Source organism: Ursus americanus, chromosome 21 (genome assembly GCF_024610735.1).
Source record: "Ursus americanus isolate L20-20 chromosome 21, mUrsAme1.1.p, whole genome shotgun sequence".
NCBI classification, from domain to species: Eukaryota; Metazoa; Chordata; class Mammalia; order Carnivora; family Ursidae; genus Ursus; species Ursus americanus.
The window spans coordinates 2,103,021-2,126,921 of NC_142147.1; the positions used below are offsets into that span (position 1 = coordinate 2,103,021).

General features: G+C 51.0%; 1 protein-coding gene across 3 annotated transcripts in view; it reads left to right on the top strand.

Moving 5' to 3' along the window:
- Positions 1-6,000: 6,000 nt before the first annotated feature.
- Positions 6,001-23,901, top strand: part of FBXO31 (F-box protein 31) — a 39,526-nt gene continuing 21,625 nt past the window's right edge. The window contains exons 1-3 of one of the 3 annotated variants that reach the window (XM_087870392.1): positions 6,001-6,400; positions 17,845-17,916; positions 21,168-21,254. In XM_087870392.1, coding sequence (XP_087726518.1) covers positions 6,052-6,400; positions 17,845-17,916; positions 21,168-21,254 — 508 coding nt within the window. In that variant the 5' untranslated portion in view covers positions 6,001-6,051. The remainder of the gene's footprint in view (positions 6,401-17,844; positions 17,917-21,167; positions 21,255-23,901) is intronic. The other 2 variants (XM_045772653.2, XM_045772654.2) reach the window with 2 other exon arrangements.

Consider the following 23,901-nt stretch of genomic DNA (forward strand, 5'->3'; position numbering starts at 1 on the left):
ACGGCCGAGGAAGCTTCGACTCGAAAGTACAGTCGTTGCGTGCTCCCGCCTCAGCGCCACGGGTCTGGGTGCTGCTGGTTGCTCGTCCACATCGGGCACCTGTCGCTGTTGTGTGTTTAGGAAACTGGTCCCATGTGGCCCCAGGGAGTTAGGGCCCAGCCCGCTCACACCCCTCGGGCTCCCCGCCGCCGAACATCCTCCCGAGCCTCAGAGTCCGCTGTGAGCGCACAGTTACATTGGAGGACGCCAGGTGCTTGGAGAGGAGCCTGCAAACTGCAGACCGTTCGTTCGCTGCGCGTCCCCACGTCTGCTGGACGTGCAGCTGTGTGGACAGCGCTGCAGTCCTAGACTGCCTGCTTTGTAATACCTAATATTTAGAAACATTACCATAGCTCCCGACCTCTTACCCTCTGAGTCTGTGGAAGCCTTTCTTATAGGACCGTTTGATAGAGTAATTGCATTGTGCTGTATACATGATTACGCAAACATACAAAACATACTAAAATATATTCCTGAAAATGGTTTTAATGTAGCTGGGATTTCTTTCCTTACAGAGAAGCCAAACATGTTGCATATCCTTGTATTATTATTCCCCAAGCCCAGAACAATGATGGTAGCTGTAGCTTTTCATTCTGCTGTTTACTAGACAACAGTGCATTTGTGCCTGTGTCACTTTCTGTCAGGTGTTCTCCCCTCTTTGTCACTGTTCTTTACCTTGAAAAACCTCTGAATCAAAGCACTTAAACATCTTATCTGGTTTCCAAAGTTCCGAACGAAGGCTTCAAGCTCCAAGTGTACCATCTTGGTTGCTTTGTATTTATTCTGTGAAAGTTGAAAAACAAAAATTCAATCAGTGCTTCTTACGTACCTACCTTCTGCCAAACAAAATAACCAGGGTTGAAGTCTTAAAGAGAGTGCAGGGGCACCTGGGGGGGTTCAGTTGGCCAGGGGACTCTTGATTTTGGCTCAGGTCATGATCTCCTGGTTGTGAGATCCAGTGTCAGACTCCCCAGTGGGGAGTCCGCTTGAGATTCTCTGATGCTCTCTCTCTGCCCCCACCCCCTCGCTCTTTCTCTATTTCTCTAAAATAAATCAATAAGCCTTAAAAAAAAAAAAGCATGGACTGTTTGCTGCTTTCTTTTCTGGATTTTTTTTTTTTTTTTGGATATTAAGTATTGACTGGTGAGCTGCTTTCTTGGCTTAATTGCTATTTTGTAAGAAATGGATTTTTTGTTCTCTTGCTGGACAACTGTTCCAAATGCAAGAGGGGGAAAAAATCAATTATCTGGCATATGGAGTTTGGGGGAAGGGAAGGAGAGTTTCATATTTCCCTAGTCCCTTAAGCATCCATAAAGCTTTGCCAAATTACCCCAGGCCTTGAGTTCACAGCCATGCAGGGATAGGCTTCAAGGGCTGGGCAAGTGATGGGACAGGATCACTGTGATTTTCAAGTACTGAAGTCCACATTTACAGTGACTGCTAAAGTCTTCCCCTAACCTTGAATTCCTACTTGCATCTAAAACCACATCTCCCTATGTGTTTCTCAGAAAATCATCCAAGGCTGTGGGCATGTAAAGGTGTCTCATAAGCATAATCTCCTTGTAAGAATAGCATATTCATAATATATAAATTATATCTAAAGTTTATTACCTTATATTAACATACGGATAAACAAATAACTTAGAAAATTTTCATGTGCCCTCAATTGCAGTTTAATAGAAGTCTGATGTAGTGAACAATTTTCAGAGTGGTAAATTAATATTATTCATGAATTATTTTAAGCTAGTTAATGTAAGCATAGTATGATTTATTTTTAAATGAATGACACATATTACTGTTCCTTAAAATAATCCATATGAAGTAGAAAAGCAAGAACACATCTTTCAAATTTATTAAATATTTTCTCCAGTAATCTCAGGGTGCCTTTAAACTATCAAACTATTAGTCTAGAAAGCCAGATGGTGTCAGTTTTAAATACCTCGACCCTCTTCCCTTTTCCATCAAATGAAATGGCCATATTGTGGAGAAAATAGGGTAACCACAAAAAAATCGAACATGATGCCTCCAGCATTAGTGACGTGACATGGCTGTACATCATGCTGTCTAGCTATTTCTAAGAATCTGTTAAATGAGGCATGAAACAGTAAGCTGCAGTGCAGGACACATTATTTTTGACACATACAACATGGAGGACAAGTCACACCGAGAAGTCGTTCCTCGCCACGGGCCTGCCTGGCCTGTCCCACCTCTCCTCTTTCTGATTGGAAGAAATAGTCCAGCCTCGAGGCTGTCTGGGCAGCTATTGGCCCACTGTCCTATCATTCCTGTGTCTTCTCTTCGCTCTTTAGAACAAGTAAACAAACAAGTATTGCTCAAGAGCAGCCCCGGCAGCTATTCTCAGAAAGGATTTAGTCAGGAGGATTTTGAAGTTGACCCTCACTAGACTGCAGTGTTTTGGAGTGTCAGCGGCTGGGAGAGGCACCGTTTTGCAGCTCTTCCTCTCCCCGTGAAGCTGTCCCTGGTGGACAGCTTCAGAAATCTGCAAGCGAGCGCATGCAGGAAAGCCATCACAAATCACTCACATAATCTAACATTATTTCTGGAATGAGCACGAACAGCTGATTCGGCGTTCCACAGGTTTTTCGTTTGTTTAATTCTAAGGAAATTCTCAAGGATTGCTGTTTTTCCAGCTTTTGCCCATATATGGGACTGTTAAGGGAGGGATCTCTTGAGAGTCTACGGGCCCTCTTACTTGGCCTTTGAATATTTTGCTTTCTTCCCATTACCTTGGCTGTTTCTTCTGAGCAGCGGGTAAGATGCCACTTTTCACATCTGGATTGTAAGAACCAGAATGGGCAAAGTTAACAGTTTACTCAGGTCCAAGAAATACTAGTTTCTGGGACTTGTGGGGAACCAACTGAAATGTATCCTGCCCTGTGACCTGCTCATCTCCTTGGATGTTATCAGTTCCCCATAACAAAGTGTTCGTTATTATAGTCTCATCTAGCATAAAAACAAATGATCTCTTTTTATTAGTTTTTTCTCATTGTGCTATGACCATACCCTCCTTAGTGTTCTTTGTATGGGATACGTTATATATAAGGGACTATAAAAGTGTTCGGGACACACAAAGCTTTTGGGGTTCGGCGTGAAATAAGTATCTGCTGCCTGCGACCTTTCTGCTTGGGGTCCTTCCTGCCAACAGGGGTTACCCACGCCCCGACAGCTATGTTTCTTTCTATTCTGGTTAGCAGTAATTCAATCCTTCCACATCGGGGTGGGTTATCATACACAGCCTTCTGTTAGGCCTGCTCTCAGGGATATACAGATATAGATGGGTCTTCTTAACTGTATGGTTGCATAATCCAAACTATAAAAACAGAATAGTTTAACCATTTTGAGGGTACCTGGGTGGCTCAGTCAGTTAAGTATCTGCCTTCAGATCAGGTTGTGATCCTGATCCCAGGGTCCTGGGGTCAAGACTGGAGTGCAGCTCCTTGCTCACCTGGGGAGCCTGCTTCTCCCTCTCCCTCTGCCCCTACCCCTGCTTGTGCTCTCTCTCTCTCTCATGAGTAAAAAGAATCTTAAAAAAAAAAAAATAGCTTAACCATTCTTCTGACGAAAATTTAACCAAATTATTTTGTACATGAATACAACTCGAAGCTCCTCTGGGAGGGGCACCTGGGTGGCACAGCAGTTAACTGTCTGCCTTCAGCTCAGGGCGTGATCCCGGCGTTCTGGGATCGAGCCCCACATCGGGCTCCTCCGCTGGGAGCCTGCTTCTTCCTCTCCCACTCCCCCTGCTTGTGTTCCCTCTCTCGCTGGCTGTCTCTATCTCTGTCGAATAAATAAATAAAATCTTTAAAAAAAAAAAAAAAAAGAAGCTCCTCTGGGAGAAAATTGCCTACTGGGGGGGAGACAGATTTAGAAACAAAACAACACAACACAAAACAAAACAGAAATGTCGCAGTGGCAAGGATTATACTTTAGAATCTATGGACCCACACAGAACTTAGCACATAGTGTAGTCGGGCATTCTGCAAACATTTACCACAGTAGTTCATGCATTTCTGCTTGCTGAAATACTTCCCAGCTTGGGTCATAATGCTGGGCCACCGGGCTTCTCTGAATATGTTTGGCTCACGTTTCTCACTGTTTAGTCTTTTAGCCATTTTTTTGTTTTGTTCCACATTTAGTCAGTAAGCGCTCGTTGACTGCATGCTGTCTGTTAGCGTATCTATCCCATGACAAGGGTACATCTAGGGAGATTGGTACAAAAGGCAGCAAGGGTTTATAATAAAACAACGCGACGGTGCTGTGAAAAAGGGAACATCCTTCCTCGGAGATGCCATTTGGCGACAACGAAGAGGGGGGTTGGCTCTTCAATGGCACAGAGCGAGGAGATGGGTCCTCCTGGCACAGGAGACCACTTGAGCAGAGCCGGAGATGTGACCAGGCAGGTGACCTTTGGATTATCAGGTGGCTCCCCTGGAGAGATGGGTGTGGGGTTAGGCCAGGAGGCGAGACTGGGTAATTATGTGTGACGTGATAAGGAGTCAGTGGGGCCATTAAATACCTTTAAATAGGTGAGTGCCACAACGAGTCTGCTTTTGCTTATGTGGTACTATCTGCAAGAGAGTTATGAAACCAGCATGGGAGCTGGACTGAAAAGCTGGGTAGGTGCAGAGAAGTCAGTTAGGTGTTGTTTTTCAGTTGTGCGGACCTAAGTGGGTCAAGATTTAATCTAAGACATACTGTTTTGTTATTTTTCTTAGAGACCTCCCTAAAGAGGTGGTAGTACATAGTGAAGGATTTATGGGAACTGGCAGGGTCGTTCATATTCTGATTTGCAAGACCTCCACGCTTGTCCAGAAACACTGGGCCGGCCAGGGTATTCCAGGCTTCCTATTAGACTCTGGGCAGTCCCTCCAGCGTTTGAGGGCTGTGTTGTAGAGCAGTTCCTGTAACCACAGCCACAGCCAGGGGCCTGACTCTCTGGAAGCAACTAACTACAGTTCCTTGTTGTTGTGAGCTATGTAAGGTAAGCCACAGTCACGAGATGACTACATATCCTCTCCAGTTGGGCCTCACCTTCAGGAACACACGTGCCCGCAGGCACAGTAAACAAGCTAACTAGGGCAGAACCGCAAGACTCGTATGGACGACGCAGGAGCTGGAATTTTGATTCACGAAATTACAGGATTTCCCCTTTCATTGCAATGAGGGTAGAACTGAGCGAATGTCAGATTTTAGATAAAAGAAAGGGGTCTGACAGGCGTACTTCAGGGTTCTATATTTCTTCCGTGGTTCGGAACGCTAGAGAAGTTTGCATCGCTCCACTGGCCACCTAATCACGACTTATGCGGTCCTGGGCGCCATCCTGGGGTAGTCCTTGGAACGGTGGTGGTAGCATTCTTCGGGCATCCTCCGGAGGGGTGCTGGGGATTCGGGGAAGGGCCTCTGGGGGAAGGCTCCTTGGGGCTGTTCTGGGAGGGAACCTCCAGGGGGTCCTCGGGGGCATTCTGGGGAGTTCTGGGGGGGACCTGTGGGGTCCTCGGGCCGTTCGGGGGGGGGGCTCTCGGGGGACAACCTCCGGGGCTCCTCCGGCCGTCCTCGCAGCGGCGGTCACACGGGCCGGCGTCCCACGGCGCCGCGACCCTGCTTAGCGCAATGGGGAGGGTATCATCAGTCTATACTCTGGAGGTGGAGAGCTGGGCCCTCACGCACGTCCTCCTTTGGCAAAAAGCTGCCGTCGTGCGACTTCAGCAGCATTCTTTACCCGTGCTCCGTCCAGGTGCGGACCCCGGGCCTGAGACCCGAAGGCGTCAGTCAGGTGGTGGCTGGGCCGCGGGGAGCAGGTCAGCTCACCCCGCTGCGGGCCAGTAGTCCAGGTCCTTCGGGGTGGTGGGCGGGGCCGAGCGGCGCGGGGCGTGGCCCGAGGCTCCTGGGCGGGCCCGGCGCTCCCCGCCCTACTCCCGGGGGCGGGGCTCGGCTCTCCGGCGGCGCCTGCGCACGAGCGGCGGCGGCGCGGCAGCCGTCCCTCGCGCCGGCATGGCGGTGTGCGCTCGTCTCTGCGGTGTGGGCCCGTCGCGGGGATGCCGGCGCCGCCAGCAGCGCCGGGGCCCGGCCGAGACTGCGGCGGCAGACAGCGAGCCGGACACGGACCCTGAGGAGGAGCGCATCGAGGCGGGCGCGGCGGCGCTGTCCGGGGCGCTGGGCGGCCGGGGCGCGGGCCCCCAGCCACCCCCGCGCTGCTCGCTGCTGGAGCTGCCGCCGGAGCTGTTGGTGGAGATCTTCGCCTCGCTGCCCGGCACCGACCTGCCCAGCCTGGCCCAGGTCTGCACCAAGTTCCGGCGCATCCTGCACACCGACACCATCTGGAGGCGGCGCTGCCGGGAGGGTGAGCGCGCCAGGGCGGGGGTCCGGGGGGCGGGCGTACCCCAGGGCTCCGGACGGGGACCTGCCTCAGATCGGGGGCCTCAGGGGGAGGGTCCCGGCAGGGCGGGGGGCGGTGACTCCGGGGACCTCTCCCACAAGTCCGGGGCGCGGGGTCTGCGAGAGGTGGAGTCCTGGCTGCGCCGGGGAGCCTCGCTCTACCCACTCTGGGGGCGGGGGGCGCTCTGAGAGGGGTGGGGGCGTCCTCAGCCGCGGAGACTGGAAGGTGACTGCCCTGGGGCTGGGTCTGGGTTGAGGCCGGGGAGTAAGGTGACGCTTGTGGGCATCCTCGTCTGTCCTCAGGCCTCGGGGGGCGGAGCTGAGGCGAGCGGAGGGGGTGAAGTCGAATGGTTAGGGAAGCAGACGGAGCCCGAGAGTGTGGAGGGTCTCCTGAGGGGCGGGCTGTGGAGGGGCAGGTGGAGCCGGGCAGTGCGGGAGGGGGTTGAGTTCCCTGTCAGGGATGCTGGTGGCAGTAGTGAGGGTGGCTAATAGTTTTGTAACAAATCCCAGGAGGAAAGGTTTACTTCATCCAGAGTTCTCTACGTGTAAACGTTTAAATCTCTGCGTCTAAATCTCTACGTTTAAACGTTGACAGAGCCCAGGTATTTCATGAGGTCTCCTATTTTGGTAAAAACGATGGGTAGGAAACAAATCCAAACAATGCAGAACAGCAGGAAGAAAGTAAAAATCATCAGAGACCCCTGCAATCAAAGATAACCCACTCTTAAGAATTTGGAGCCCGTCTCCCTATGCGCATGTAGAGTCCTGTACACATTTTTACCTAAACGGGATCATACCATATATACTGTCCTGGAGACAGTTTAGTATGAAAACGCTTTGTGGGATTCCACTGCATACATCTGCCACCAGACCAGTTAGGCCCCTACCGATTGACTTTTGAGTTTGCAGTTTTTTCTTGTCATCAACAGTGCTGTCAGGGTTGCTTTTGCGCAGTTTTGTAGAAATGTGTGATGTTTACTTGTGCCTTCTAGGACTTCTGAGATTATCTTCTTGGGGTGCACTTCCTCTCAGAGGAGGGATGTGGGTAGTAGGCTATGCACACTGATGGTGTAGATGCCCATTGCCCAGCTGTTGGCATCTGCATCCCCAGAGAAGGTGCATGAGAAGGCCTTTCCCCAGATGCTCTGCAACAAGGGGATCAGCCATCTTAATCTCTGCAGTGAAGCTCAGTGGCCAGGAGTCCGGAGTTTAAGTCTGCAGGCCAGGCTCAGTTTATGTGCTTTGAGATCCTGGGCATGCTTCACCTTCCCAAGTATTTTTGGGAAGTGCTGCTCCCGTAGGGTCACTTTGGGCGATAAATGAGATCACACATATGAAGCTCTCACCCCCTAAATGGTAATGTTCTATTGTGAGGCTTCTTGGCCATTTTATTTGATCTCTTGTGATTCCTTATTTGTGTGTTTTTGTTTATGTCTCTTGAAGGGTCTATTTTTGTCTTACAAATCTGTAAGATCTCCTTGAATACTAGCAGTATTATCCTTTTGTCATATATGTGGCAAGTGCATTTCTTTTGACATTTTAAAATAGAGGCAAAGAAAGTTCCATGTTTTCTGTGAACTCTACCTTTTCACTTGCTTTGTTTTGCTTCTTGTACACTTGTAAGACCCAGATTCGTCACCGGTGTTCCATTGTGCTTTGAGAAGTTTCTCCATCGGTCAGCTGGACCTATGTGGTGGTTTCTGGTGGGTTTGTCTCTGGGGAACTGGAACACGTCTAGCTCAACTGTAGGAACAGAGAGTAACGAAGACATTTGTGTAATCAAAAAAACTCCAAGGTATGGTATGGATTAAAAGTCACTGGGTTTAGAGTTCGGGGTGCATTCTTAGAGTTGCTAATGGAAGTGCAGGAAATTCTGATGAAGATGTTGAAGGAAGTTGGGGGACAGATGCAGGACTGCAGTCCTTGCCTCTGGGAGCACTTCTCAGTTCCGCTTTCCCCGGGGCAAGAGACAGTGTGACATTAGAAGCAAGGCATCTTGTCCACCAAGCCGGACAGACATACTAGGAAAATTTTCATTACGAGAAATTAAAAAAAAAAAAAAGAAAAGAAAGACAAAAATGGTAAACAGGCATATTCCTAGTCACCCCCAATAAATAACTGTTAATTCTTTTGTTATATTTGCTTTTGATTCCTTTATCTTTTTACATTTTTAACATTTTTAGGTTTTTAAAGATTTTATTTATATGAGAGTGAGCGAGCACAAGCAGGGGTGGGACAGAGGGAGAAGCAGACTGCCGCTGAGTGAGGAGCCCCATGTGGGACTCCATCGCAGGACCCCAAGATCATGACCTGAGCCAAAATCAGATGCTTAACCGACTGAGCCACCCAGGCGCCCCCCTCTACCTTTTTTAAGGAAAACATCTCAGCTGATATCAAGTCACTTCTGACCAGCATTGCCCTTCTTATTCCAAGAAGCAGCCACTGTCCTGGGTTTAATTTACTCGTGTATACATATGCTTGTATACATCCCCAGATATCACATTTTGTGATGGTTTAATTTTTAGAAACATATCATACTGTAAGTATTGTGCATCTGGTTTTTTCCCTTGTGAACTCGTTTTTTAAGTTCCATTAATGTGAATACATTTGTGTCTGGTTCAGTCTTTTTAAATGCTGTGTGGTGGTTCATAACTTGAAGAGACCACACTTTGTTCCTTCCCTTATTTTTTTGTTGTATACCGTGTACGATCTCCCTGTCTGTTGAATATAGATAGGGTACATGCAGGAGTGGTGCTGCTGGGGCTGTGGGCGGTGGGCTGTGAGCCCTGCGGTTTCACTAGGTACTGCCCGATTGTTCCAGCAGTGATTTTAGCTGCCTGCCCCCTGACACTAAAGCATGAGCAGACAAGTCACAAAAGGTGACATACAAATGTTCAGTCCGCACCATCTCATCACAAAGCAGCTGTTGTTTCTGGTCCAGCTGCTCTGTTACCCCAGTCAGTCCAGTATCTGCCAAATGATCTCTACTCCGAATGATCCATTTTTAATTATTTTAATTTGCATGTGTTCGGTAACTAGTGAGGATGCACATTTAAAAAAATATTATTGGTGGTTTGGATTTTCCTTATTTGCTTATCCTTACTCTGCCCACTTTCTGCCCCTTTTTTTCCTTACTGATTTGTGAGTTTTATTTATTTCGTCTGGATGGATTTCTGTTTAACATATTTCAAGACATTTCCTTAATAGTCTATAGTAATATGCTATTTAGCCTCATTTAAAATGACTTTTGTGAAAGTTAGTGTTAATCAACCTTACGTATTTTGGGTTTAAGTAATGATTTTCATCCCAAGGTCATGAAGATGGTCGGTAGATCTTCAGCTTCGCTAGTTCGTTCTGGTAGCCTTAATTTCCAGCTTGTCTATGTCAAAAATTGGATGCCTGGTAATCCTACGTGGTATTCATAGATGTCTCATAGAGTTAGTCTCATTACATATGTAAGAACAGTCAGGTATGGGATGGGTCTGATCTTAGTTCTCTTAGCTCCCAAAGTTCATCTTTCCTGAACTAGACATTTGGTGAAGGTGAGTGTTGAAAGGTCAAAGCCCCAACTGCATTTAGGTAAAAACCAAAGCCCTCCCAGCCGTGGTGGGCAGGACGGCGGGTCTCAGGCTGGTTGAGGGGGTGAGTTGTCCCAGGCTGGCAGGTGTCCAGGAACAGAACTTCTGGGTCTGGTCCAGCCCTGATGGGTATAATAGTGGCTCCAGTTTTTAGTGTCTTGGGAGGTTGAGTGAGACTAGTGAATATGCATGTTTATATGTTTGCTTTCTGTCTTTTGATAATTGGATCTTCCAGAACAGAAAACAAGCTACAAAAATGAGAGTGGCAAAGAGAAGAGCGTATACCTGTGTTCTATTGCTTCAGAGAATTTGGGGCCATGACTGACTTTCAGGGGGCAGACAAGGCATGTGTGTTTGAGAGCCCTTCCTAAAATGATAGGGTGAGTTTGTCGGGGTAGAGGGTAGCACTAGAAACTTAAAATGAGGTGGCTATATTTATGATGTTTGGTGAGAAGCTCACAATTTCCAGTGTCCTAGCAATAAATCAGTTATTTTTATAGAACTTTGGCCTTTCTAGCCTGCTGCATACTGGAGCTGTTGGGTCAAATATTTTCTAGGGGTATTTCTCTAGGCAGGTGAAAGAAGGTTACTGGTGAGAAGTCAAGTCTGTGCTCCTGATTTTGGGGCAAAGTCGTAACTAGGTGGTATTTATCCTCTTTCAGGAAACAAACCAAACCAAGCCCAGCCCCCAGGGCAGGCGGAGGCCAGGGCGAGGGTAAACACTTTTTTTGATGCATCACTCCTTTGGCTGCCGGCCTCCTGCAGTTACTTGCATGTGGGGCTATAAATAAGTCATCATTTCTCAGACTTCTGAGGGTAGAAGCCAAGTGCCTTATTTTGCCTTTGACCCTGACGAGGCTTTTCTTTTGTTAATACTTCACCATTTACTTGGTGAATTTTGAAGCCTACATTCAGACCGTAGTTCTAAATCAAAATATTCAAACAAGAACAAAAGACAAAATTAGAAACAAAGGAAATGCTCATACGTGTATTTTCCCCTTCCACACTGAGCTTTAAATATTCAGACACAAGAATTTCATATTGTTCAGCTCAGTACCTGTCAGATCCTGGTTTTGAATTTATAATACATAATTTGCCCATTTCTTCCCTTGATGTTAAGTTTTTTTGCCACACAGAATGATTTTTTTAAAAGATTTTATTTATTTGTCAGAGAATGAGCACAAACAAGGGGGAGCAGCAGAGGGAGAGGGAGAAGCAGGCTCCTCACTGAGCAGGGAGCCTGATGTGGGGCTCGGTCCCAGGACCCCGGGATCCCAGGATCATCACCTGAGCCGAAGGCAGACGCTTAGTGACTGAGCCACTGAGGCGCCCCGAATGATATTTGTATAATATTTTGATTTGTTGTAAGTCTAAAGTGGGTTTAAAGTCTATCATAATTAGGAATAATTCTTTTCCAATAATGTAGGATTTTTACGACAGGAATGAGGAATTAAAAACCAGTATTTAATTCTGTTTTTGCAAGCAGAACAACATGCTGTTTCTGTCCTATATGATATGCTGATGCAAAACATGAGAAACGTGGCTTTTGTTAAGTAAGACTGAAATTGGATGGTCGTCTTGGGAAGAGGGGAACTGGGCAAGTTGTTCGTTTTAAGGTTGGCTTTAGGGATTTTTATGATTCCTGTAAAGCGGATCCTTGCTGAGCCCACTGGTTTTGTTGGCAGGTGGATGAGCTGTTCAGGTGGTAGTAACACACGCCGCAACCACGCGAAGGGGAAACTCGCCCCCCTCCTGCACATGCGGCAGGATCTCAGAACTGGAGGGAAAACCTTTGTCTTTTTCTTCTGCTTTGCCACTTGAAAGGACTACAGTTCTCTGTATTTTTGCAAGTCGACTCTCTTATGCTGCTTTCCCTTAGCAAAGCAGGAAAGGGTAAAGGACAGTGGCGCCTCATAGGGGAGCATTTTTGAGACTTCATTTCCACCTTAAAAAAGACAGCTAGAAAGTGAACCTGGTACCCAGACAGCATCGAGTAAAGATTTCTCCCTGGCCATATTTAATTGGACAGACAATAGTACCCTGCCAAAAAAAATTGATTGGTTGTTAGACGACCAGGCACTGCCATTGTCACTGTTTTCCTGTGTTTATGAAATGATTACGTAATGCATTTGAGGCTCTGGGTTTGTCTTTCTGGCTGGAAAGGGCATGCAAACACAAGGTTGCCTTTGGGACTTTGCAGAGGAACAAGTGTCCTCTCGAAAACGAAGGCCCTTTCCGGAGATGGGCAGGATTTGGAACCCATGAGTCAGCATCCTTTGCCAGCGATACCATCACTGTCCACCCGGTGGCGATGGAGAGGCTGGTGAACTGGAGCCGGCCAGGCCTGCGCGTGGAGCATCAGTGGAGGAGCAGGGAAGTGTTGGAAATACTAGATGACGTCCAGGGGGAGGTGTTGTCAGAGTCAGGCTCACAGACTTCTCTCCTGGTCTCATACATGGGCAGCCTATAGCGGGTGTGTGTGCATTCAGGAAGGGTGGGTGTCTCAGGGTGACAGATGGGCCTTAGCGGGAATCGGTCTCCCTTGGCCAGCAGGTGCCTGCCCTGGGAGTCCTCTCCCTGCACGAGAGCAGCTTCTCATGGTGTCTGTTGGCACAGAGACTGTTTATCTTCACGTGGCCTGAGTTTGTTGAGAACGAATCACATTAATCTTGTAGGTGGTTTCAGCCATCCTGGGGAGCTGTTTGTTCAGCCTCCCAAACAGTCCAGGTGTTGAATAGGAGACACTGTGGGCGGGTCCAGGTTCTGAGTTTTACGGTCTTCCATCCTAAGATGCGGTGGCTGCAGAGTGTTTCTCCAGATCTGCTATGTTATTAAAAAAAAACAAAAAGCGCTTCATGCAGTTACGGTAATAGCTGAGTAGGGCAGTGTGCTGGAGAACCATAGGGGTTTAAGGGTGTTCTTGGATATCGGCACCCAGCAGCTGTGCTGCGAAGCCTGGGGGCTGGTAGTCCAACCCCTCCATCCCGCCTGGGGGAGGTCCCCTCTCCTGCTAGCCCCTGCCACTGCCTTTGACTTCTTTTTTAGCCTCAGAAGTTAAAGTGTGAACCCTATTTTATTAAGGAGTGTAATTATCCCCTAATTTAGTACAAACACAAATCAGTCTTTCTGATCAAACTGCCCTTTAATTTTATTTAGAGGACCCTGTGAGTGCAGAGCGAGTAGGAAAGCCTCTGGTGTGCGCTCCAGCCCTTCTTTTCCCTGGCCCCCTCCTGCTTGCCCAGTACTACGTCTGGGTCACCCTGTCCTTTCCTCCTGCCTCTGACTCACCTAGTGGTGCAGTGGCCTCCTTGGACCCCCACCTGCATTTCCAGGTACCCCTGTGCTGGCACCCCTCAGGTGAATAGCCCAGGCTGCTTTTCTACCTAAGACTCTTCTTGTGGACTCCCATCTCTGCCACCCGACTCCCTTCAGGGCTGGGAGAGAACCTCCCTTTCCAGATGAATCTTGTCGGCCCACAGACTCACTGCAGGTAGTGTCTTGTGCTGTGCTTGTCCAGTGTGGCCGCTCTCCCTCCTCACTGGCATTTACTGGGAGAATGAGACCAGGTCCCCGCTGTGGCAGCCTCCCGGTACCCACGCAGTGCACGGAAGAATCACACTCACTTTCTTTGTCACATTATCTACTCCGATGCGTGTGCGCATCTCAGCCCTGGCTGCCACAGCTCCCGTGTCCCTGAATCTCCACCTTCTCCTCCAGGGAAGGAGCCTCGAGAAGCAGAGCTGTGTCTGCTGGGTTTTCCTGCAGTGGGAAGGGAGAGAGAGAAAACTTCTAACCCACTCCCACCCACAGAGACGGACCAGAGTTAGTGCATGTTCAGACATGTGCTGTGGGGACAGGGAGTTTTTGGTAAAGCCCATCATGCAGCCCCGAGCTCTCGGACAGGAAAGAGTGAAGAGCGCTTGGCAGCCCCGGGCAGTTAGGTCACAAGAGGCTGCCGCTTACGTGTTGACTTGACTGGGCCAAAGTACTAGGCTGTTCCTCCCTCCTGGCAAAACATTTTTCAAATAGCTTTTTGGAAATTTTCCGACTGGAATATTTGAAGTGGCAGTTTCATTTTTTTTTATTATGGTAACATATACATCCAGCAAAAATTGCCGTTTGGACTATTTTTAAGTGTATGGCTCTGTGGCATTCAGTAGCTCAGTGCATTCACGGTGTTGTGCAGCGCACCCCCCCCCCCCCCGCCCCCAGCACTGGTGCATCTTGCTCACCTGCAGCTCTGTCCCCTTACACACCAGCTCCCCTCCCCCCTGCAGCAGCCCCCGTGCTGTCTGTCTCTGTGAGTTTGACTGTCCAGGTATCTCATGGAGGTGCTCATACAGTATATTTGTTTTTTGGGGACTGGCTTATTTCCCTGAGCATCATGTTCCCCAGGTTCATCCATACTGCAGCAGGTGACAGAGTTTACTTCCTTTTTAAGGCTAAATCACATTCCCTTGAGTGGATGCACCACGTTGTGTTGATGGGCCCATCTGCCCGCAGACACTTGTGTTGCTTCCATCTCTCGGATCTTGTGAGGAGTGCTGCTGTGAGCCCAGGTGTAGAAGTATCTGAGCCCCCACTTTCACTTCTTTGGGGGCTAGATTCATAAGTAGAATGGTAGCTGGATCCTAGGGTAATTCTGCATCCCCATACTGTTCTCCACAGCATGACCATTTCATTTTATAAATTCCCCCAAGTCCGGCTTACCCATGTTTCTCCCTTCCCAGCTTTTTGGTTTGTTTTGTTTTTGTTATCTTTGGAGTAAATACTTCCAAAAAAGAATTGTTTAAGCTCCTTTATATAATAGATTCAGTTTTTATTTACGTAATCTCTACACCCATCATGGGGCTTGAACTCCCAACCTTGAGATCAGGAGTCCTACGCTCCACCGAGTGAGCCAGCCGGACGCCCCACCAAGGAAACTTTTTGGATTGACAGCCTGTAACATCAAATCCAGTGTTGGATTGAGAAGCATCTGTAGGCGGCATGGGCTGTGTGCTCACTTGCAGTCACCGGGGACAGGAACTGTGCCGGAGGGTAGAGTTCACACTGGGTGGTTGTTCTGGAAGGGAAGATACACGGTGCTGGTGAGTACACAGGCCTTCAAGCTATTTTAAGGACAGTTTCCCTTGATGGCTTTTGGGACCGTTTACAGAACAATTGGAGGATGTGGCATTGTTCTTAGCCCCTCTTTAAAAGAAAGATTTTGCCATTAGGTGGAAAACACCCGACAATTCTCGTAGGAACGGCTGGGTCAGAGTGACATTCTTCTGCTTTGGTGGATTTATGGTGACCATTTGGAAACGTTAAGAAAAACCGACCAAGGATTGCTCTATTTATCAGCGCTCCACCCTAGTTTTGCTTTTCTTCTGATTGTCCACAGTGTTTCTGTGGACGCTTCGTCTGCTTGTGCAACTTCATATCCTGTGCCACGGGAGCATTTCTGGACACAATATGTGTAGATATTTATGATGAGGCCGCCTCCCGGCTAAAACCCTTAGAGCCATTCAGAAGCATTGCTTCTGTCAGGTTGGAGTGTGCGCTGGAGTCTGATCCAAAAATCATAAGCCGGGTCACCAGCCTTCACAGCCTGGGCCCAGAGAAATGACTAAGCAACAAAACGCATGCCTCGCAAAGGCCCAGGTAGACCTCAGGTGCCGTCAGCCACGGGAGCGCACCGGGATGCGTTTTCAGGGCTGTGCCCCGTATCCAACCATTGGCACCGAGAGTCACGGTGTCTTGCCTGCAGCACTGCACATATTACAAAGGAGAGGACCCCTGCCCCCTGCAGTCACCCCACTTCATCAACGAGGCAGTAAGAGACTGTCCTTGTCTGTTACCGCAAGTACCAGCAGTGTGCTGGAACCGAGAAAGGGAGCTGTCCTTTCACAGCCGCCCAGGAACGAACCGGTGCACCAATGTCGTTATGCGGTAACAATTCTGAAGTGCGTTGTTTGCACAAGAGAAAGCCGAAGTGTATTTATGGCGAGCCAGAGTAGTGACTGCTGACTGGGTGTTTCAGGAGGAGCCACTTGGCCAGCATGGGCGTCACGGAGCCAGCAGGAGATGGCGAAGAGAGTTTGTACAGAGCAGAGTGCTTCTCAGTGAGACTGGGGTAGACCGGTTGTTCCGGTGTGTTCTGCTGGCCAGGGCAAGGGTGGCCCATTCAGCTGGTCCACGGGTGAGGCGGGTTTGGACAAGCTGTGTTCTCTCCGATGCTGGGGACCCCTTGCACGCGGGTGTTGCTGTGTCCCTGCCCCAGACACACAGACGGTGTGTTTCATCCGTCTGTCCTCACAGGCTCCTACGACTTGCATTATCCTCCAGAATGGAGTCCACATTTTTTCTTGGCAGCAGGATAAAACATATGCTTTTTATTTTTTTGCCTGATAGTGAGCAAGGCCGTGATTTACATCTTACGAGTCTTTAATGTCACGTCTGTTCCTCAGCAGAGGTGGTAGGGAAAGCGGGGCTTCTGTGGGCAGGCCCCGTCGGGAGAGACACTCGCCCCAAATACCTTCTCTCCTCTGTGCCTCTGGAGCTTTGCTTGTGTACTGTTGGAATCCCATCAGTTCATAAAAGCGTTAGGGCTGGTAATAAAAGACCAGACCTTGCGAGGATTTAGGCACCATCTGGAGTGACACGTGAGGGGACAGCACTCGGCCACTACTGGCCACACTGCATGAATCCGCGTTTCGGACGGACTGCTGAGATGCCAGCCCTGCCCAGCCTTGGCGTCCCTTCCTGTGATGGGGGCACAGTGCTGGTCACGGAGGTGGTTGTCCTGGGAAGCCGCAGCTGAACGCCTGCACCCCGGATGAGCAGAGAGAGTCCTGGTGGGGATGGTGTGAGGGCCTGGGCAGCGGGGGCTCTGCTCACCACTATGAGGTGCCCCTTTTAGGCTTCAGCTCTGGGTTCCGCACCACAAGCTCTGCTCCTTCGTGCAGGCCACGGGCCTCTGCACGTTTTCTTGCTCACTGAAATGGGCGAAGACAGTAGCAGCTGTCAGGCCTGCCAGCGGTGCCTGGCTCATGCAGAGCTTGGTAGCAGGCAGGTGCAGTCACTGTTAGCTCTTGGCCCCCCAGGCGGTTGGATTCGTGGTGATTACTTCAGTATGGTGCTTTCCTTGCAGAGCCTTGCTGGGACCCGACCTGAAGGACCCGAGGTTTCAGCTGGGAAGCTGGGGTGGGTGACTTGGAGAAGTGGGGTGGGGTAGGGACAGGGAGGAGGAAGCAGGAGGGTGCCCTCAGCTGGGTGAGGGTGAGGACAGGGAGGCGGGGAGGGCATCCAGGATATCCGCCGCTGGCTGGGGTCTAGGGGCCTGGTGCCAAAGGGATGTGGATGTGCAGCTCCTCCTTCCAGACCCTCACCCAGGCTCTCACCCAGGTCTCCCCTCATGGGCTCGTGGCTTTGTTTCATAGAACCAGTAGCCTGGTGAGCCACGCAGTGTGGGTTTAGGGGGCCTTCGTGAGACCCTGACACCAAGGATGATCTCATTCCCATGGGAACGTGCTGTTTCCTGACCATTGAGTTTGTGCCATACTCTCTTCGTAAGCTGGGGATTGTCTGATTTGGGGTTTGTGCAGGTTGGCTTCTGGAGCTTATCGTGTTAGCGTGGATTGTTGTTTTGTCAAGTGTGGTCTAAACATAGAATCATGGCCTCAGCGGTGAGTGCCGGTGCTGACTGTGTGTGTAACGGCAAGGGACAGACTCCGCCTTGAAGACAGGGCCAAGGCTTTGGCATGCACCGTCCTTCCCCGCCTTCTGTCTGTTTCTGCTGCCTCGTGACTTCTTGACTGTGAACTCCAGCAAATGTTTCTTGTTGCAGAGTATGGCGTTTGTGAGAACCTGAGGAAGCTGGACATCACGGGCGTGTCTTGTAGAGACGTCTATGCCAAGCGTAAGTGAACCTGTTGCCGGCCATGGTCCCCTGTGTTCAAAGGCAGAAGCAGAGTGAGCACCCTCGATGGGAGTGCAAAGAGTGTGACCCGCGGTCCACAGCTGCCTCTCGACACCTTCTGAGAGTCGTAGCTGGTGCTCCGCGGACGGCGCCGGGAGCAGCAGCCCTGACACAAGGGGGTCTCATCTCCATCTCTGGCGGTGTCCCGTCCTTATTTTTCAGCCCGTCACAGATAATGGTGTCTTCTATTAGGTGTGGAGAACCCTTAGATCTGAGAAACGTGGCTGCACTGGGAATAACCCTGGGGTATTTCCAGAGGCATCCCTTTCCCTGGATCTTGGGCCCGCAGCCCGAGGGGCACGTGGACAGCAGCTTCCCTGGGAAGTGTGGCCACTCCTGCAGGCTTCCACGGCCACTTGCCTGCAGCCCCATGTCAGGCTCCCCCTTTTGGGGCTCCGTCTGCCCTTCAGCCTCTTGTCCCCACGTTGAGCCCCCCAACCCCCATTTCTTGTTCTCTGCTCCTTTGCTTTGCAGAGTCACCAGTGACACACCCTGTCTGAGTGCTCCGAGTCCCCCCAGCCCCAGATGTCTTTCCTCGGTGCCCCTTTAGCATGAGGCTATGAAGATCTCTGTTCACACTGACACCACCCAGGAGCTGCACCCCGGCACCGACCTGCAGGGAGCAGCCTGTGGGTTCACCCCTCGGCGCTGCTTTGTGCAGTGTTAGAGCCCCGGGGCTGGGGATCAAAGAACAGAGTAAGAGACGATGGGGACCAGTTCTCTTCGGCCTGAAGTGGATTGTTCACTGCTCTTAAAAGGACCTTAAGGGGGCGCCTGGGTGGCTCAGTCAGTGAAGTGTCTGTGTTCGGCTCAGGTCATGATCCCAGGGTCCTGGGGTTGAGCCCTGAGTCGGGCTCCCTGGCTCCCTGCTCAGTGGGGAGCCTGCTTCTCCCTCTCCTCATGCTCAATCAAAAATAAATAAAATCTTAAAAAGACCTTAAGATTTCATCTTAAATCTGTCTTGGTAGATTTCATTTTTCACATTCTTTTGAAATGTTCTCCACTGAAAGCAGAGCCGGTGGCACTCCTTCCTAAACGCCTCCCCCGGGAGTGGGAACACCTCCGATTCAGGACTGAGGGGGAGGCGGGTCGCGGAGAGCCAGCTGAAGCCCTGGCCAGCCCCTCCAGGGTCTGGGTGCGCCGGCTGCAGCCTCTCCCCGTGTCCCTCTTCTTAGCGGGTCTGTCACTCAGGTTCTCCCGCTGAGATGCCCCTCCTTCATGTGGCTGCAGGGGAGCATGGGGTTTCCATGTAGGGCCGGCTCCTCAGGAGACACTGGCGGTGCTCCCTCCTCGGATGTGGCCGATTTTGTCATCCCGTCAGTTCCTTGCCCCGTCAGAGGCTTCTCTCCACATTGTGATTGTGGCAGCTTGGGATTGGGAGGTGGTGGTTCCGAGTAGGCTTTGCTCACACTGGGGAGCTCTCCTGTCAGCAGGCTGGAGGTTCTTCATGGCCCTTTCTCTGGGGGGTCAGTGTGCTCACGACCTGCACAGCTCCTGGGGGCTCCGCCATGCCCTCTGCCCTGCCGTGCCCAGCCCCCTGCTTTTCCCTGCCCTTCAGAGGCCTTGCCTTGGGCTTCATCGTCCTTGCCCCAGCTACCATTCCCAGCTCGGCAGTTGCCTCCTGACCCTATCCTTGCCCTTGGCCCCCAGAGCAAGGCTGGCTATTCAGGACCTGTTAGCTGTTGCTTGCCTGTGCTTTCTTCTCCTGCTTCCGCTCCACCTTCCACCGACCCAGGAAGACGTGTCTCAGGGGACACGGGTCTAGGGGGCCGTAGTGGTCCCATGTCCTGAAAGCCTGATCCCTTCCTGTCTTCTCATCTCCACAGCCAGACAGTGCTTCTCTGCAGTCTGCAAAGCCCAGATTCCAGAGGCAGAAAGCCACTTCTGCCCCTGCTTCCCCCCTTCCATTCTGTGGGTGCCCATGTGGCTCTGGCTCCCCCCTTGGTTCCTCCATGCTTGCCCAGAACTCAGTATTATAAATACAGCCGGAGTGTGGAATTGGAGGGACTTAAACGCTGGCCGACAGCATTGGTGTTGGAGCAGGACCCAGTTCTGTCCTAACAACCTGTGTGTATGTGCACATGACACACAGGTGTCCTGGGTTTTCTGGATGGTCACCTGGTTTCTAGGAGTATCCACTATGTCAGATTTTATGACTGGACTGCTTGCGTTTGTTAGGTCATTGGACAATACCACCTGAAAGCAACTTGAAGGCAGAATTCTCTTTAGGAGTTTAGAAGTAAGCATTCCGAACAGCACCTGGAGGAAGGCAGGCGCTGACACCTGCCAGGTGTGGGGGCAGACGTGGGAATTAAGGCCCCCATGGAGCTCAGCTCAGTAATGCTGTCCTGTGGAGCACAGGTGGGCAGGCAGGTGGGCAGTAACTGTGAGCAGCAGATGGCGTGGCCAGGGGTAAGCTGGGGGTGGACGAGGGAGCGGGGACAAGGACAGGGCGAGGTGAGCATGCTTGCCTGTGCATCTGGAATGCTGGGGACATGGACAGGCGCAGGAGGACATGTGGAGATTGCTTTTCACTACTGAATCTTGACCCCTTAAAAATGGTTGCAAAATCCACAGAACGATGACCTTACTCAGTGTCTGCAAGTGTTGAATCCGCCCCAGTCAGAGCCAGCTTCCATTTTCATGCTCACGATGCAGGAACCGTGTTTTTGTGAATTTGCTCTGAAGGCCTCATCTGGGAGAAAATTACTTAGCTTTTGGAATGGGTGGTGGCAGAAAATCAAGGTTGGTTCCTGGCATAGACGGGTTCAAGAGTAAGGTGGCCCGAGTTCGGAGGCAGGCAAACCTTGCCCTTAATCAGATACCACACACGCAGCAGAGGTCATGGAGAATGCCAGGTGTACGGGAGAGACCACAGTCAGGCACAGGGGTTCCCAAAACATCCCCCAGCCACCACCTCTCGGCTCTCCCCGCTCCGTGTGCTCCCTTGATCTGTGGCTGTCGAGAAAGAAGGGTCCTGAGCTTTCCCGTCTTCCTGAGTTTCTGGTGTGGCTCTTGGTTAAAGGAAGACAGGTCACCCTGGCAAATGCTTGCATCCTGAGGCCCTGGGGGCTGCATGTGTAACGGGAAGTGTCCGCTGTCCGTGAGGGAGGGTGTTTGAGTCATGGAAACTGTTCATACCATCCTGGAAGCAGAGCCATCTTTACCCTTTCCCTGCTGTGTCTGTTCAGGTATAAACCCTCGTGTGAAGTCGGGACGTTTCATGAAAATTCTTCCCGATTACGAGCACATGGAGTACAGAGATGTTTACACCTGCCGTACGTACCTCCTGCTGGCTTTGGCTTTTGTGGGCGAGCACGGCCGAGAAGCTGCATGGAGAGGGACCTCTAACTCCGGGCACAAGGACTGCTTGGGTGTTACGAGCAAGCTGCCCTCCTTGGCTTTTGCTGTTTTCTTACCTTGGCTGTTTTCTGTGGCTCAGCCACAGCAGAGGCCACACCTGAGCCGTGGCCCCGGGTTGGCTGCAGACGTGGGCCGGGATTCCACAGCAGCTTTGGGGTTTTTGGGTAGTACCAGCAAGACCACTCCGGTGATGCACATTTTAGTATTTACCGTTTGTTGAGGCTGAGGGGAGAGGACAGGATAGAAGCCTTAAAACACTTCTGTTCCAGAATTAACTGTAAGTGGTTTGTTTCTAGATTTCATTAGTCACATTGTAACAGCATATGTGAGTTAAAAAAATCATACGGCATAGCCACACTGGGCAGAAGTGAGTAGCAGCACTTGGTTATTTAGAACCTGATTCCCCGCTCGATTGGCATTACTTGAGTCTGGAAATTTCCCTGGGCCGCACTGTACACATCTCTGCTGATAGGCTGAGCTGAGGTGGAACGTGAATGTCTTGTTGGAAAGACATCACCATACCTGCCTGCACTGAAGGCACTTTGACGCCCCAGAAGGACACGGCACCGTTCCCTTGTTACTCCCACCCCTCTGAACCCTCCACGGGTCTGTGTTGCCTGCCCGGAGCAGATCTGCTCCTGAGTCTCCGCAGATGCACAGTTTCTAACAAAACCTAATGGGAGCAGAGGAAATGAAGTTGCTTATGGGATCGCTCCTAACCCGTCAGACTGTGGACGTGCAGCCAAAGTGTTTGCTGGTCCCGTGGAGACCATCCTGGCGCCCGTGCGGAGACGCCTGGACCTAGCTAGTGTGCTTCAGGGTGTGTGCAAGGACTGGACACAGCTCCTGACAACGCCCACCTTGTTCTTGTCATCAGGCCCAGAGCCTGACCTGCTCGAGTGCAGACCGGTGACAAGGGGGCTCGTCGGGAGTGTGTACGAGCAGGCGTGAGGAGCTGGCTGGGCTGTCAAGGGGGTCGGGTGGGTCACGTCTGCAGTCGGAAGGCATGACCTGGGTTCTTTCTGAACCCTCGTGGAAGTTACCTCTGGCACATTGTGTCCTAGGTTGACCCACCCTCCTGCTTAGCAGTCAGTGAGCAAAGGTGCCTCATCCAGCCCAGCCTCCCAGAAATGTCCACTGTGATGACTGGCATGTGAGGAACCTGGGACCTGGCACTATTTCTGTCTCCCTTACCCACTTGCCCTGTTCCTGGAGCTCTTGAGACCCCGTGTTCCCTGGTCCCCTGGTCTCTCTGGTCTCTGCTGACCAGAGACGCTCAGCAGCCTCAAGCCGAAGACACCGCCCTGGGGAGAGGCAGGTCAGCCCGTCTAAAGCTGACCTTTGAGGACCTTTGTGGCCCCACTGAGCTGCTTGGCTGTGTCACTTCTGCCTGTTTTGTCAGGCCGCATGTTGTTGCTGGTACTCTTGGCAGTCCGTGTCTGTAAGGCGCTGGGAGCGTCGCGGCGGGTGCCTCGCGTTAATGACGCAGCTAACACATGGCCTTGCGTGTGAACTGGTAGTAACCGTCCGTAACCACAGGGCTCCGGGTTTTGAGGTTGCCATCCAGAACTCTGGCGGTGCTCCCGATAGCTCTAGTAGGTACAGGGAGTTCGACGGAACTTCGCACACCTCTCGTGAGGAGATGGGTGGGCCACTTTTAATGCTTGGGCATAGATGCCGGGGCGCTCAGCTGCACGGGTGGAGTCTGACCAGAAGGCTTCACGGTCCAGTCCACCCGGTGGGGCCAGGAACACACAGGGCGTCCTGAGGAAGGGGGAGACCACTGGGACGTCCAGAAACTGGAAGGTGTCCTGGAAAGGGCAGAGGGCACCAGCGGGAAGTGCGTCTGGGAGATGGAGACCGCCTGCCGATGACCTGGCCAAATTCCCGGAGCCTGTGGGATGTGTTCTTCCTGATCCTGTTCTGGGTGTTGATTCTGTATCCTGCAACTTGACGTAATTCCTGTCTAGTTCTATTGGGTTTTGATGGAGTCTTTGGGGTTTCCTACATACAGTGTCATGTTGTCTGCAGACAGTGACAGGTTTCTTTCCAGTTTGGACGCCTGTTATTTTTCTTGCCTGATTGCTCAGGCCAGGACTTCCAGTACTGTGTTGAACACAAGTGTCCAGGATGGGCATCCCTGCCTCGTTCCTGACCTTAGAGGGAAAGCTCTCAGCTTTTCCCCGTTGAGTATGTCAGCCGGGGCTTTCTCATGTATGGCCTTTATCATGTTGAGGTATGTTCCTTCTAGACCCATTTTGTTGAGAGTTTTTATCATAAGTAGATACTGAATTTTATCAGATGCTCTTCATCTATTGAGGGCATCTGATTTTTTTTTTTTTTTTGTTAAAGATTTTATTTATTTATTTGACAGAGATAGAGACAACCAGCGAGAGAGGGAACACAAGCAGGGGGAGTGGGAGAGGAAGAAGCAGGCTCATAGTGGAGGAGCCCGATGTGGGGCTCGATCCCGGAACGCCGGGATCACGCCCTGAGCCGAAGGCAGACGCTTAACCGCTGTGCCACCCAGGCGCCCCGGGCATCTGATTTTTATCCTCATTT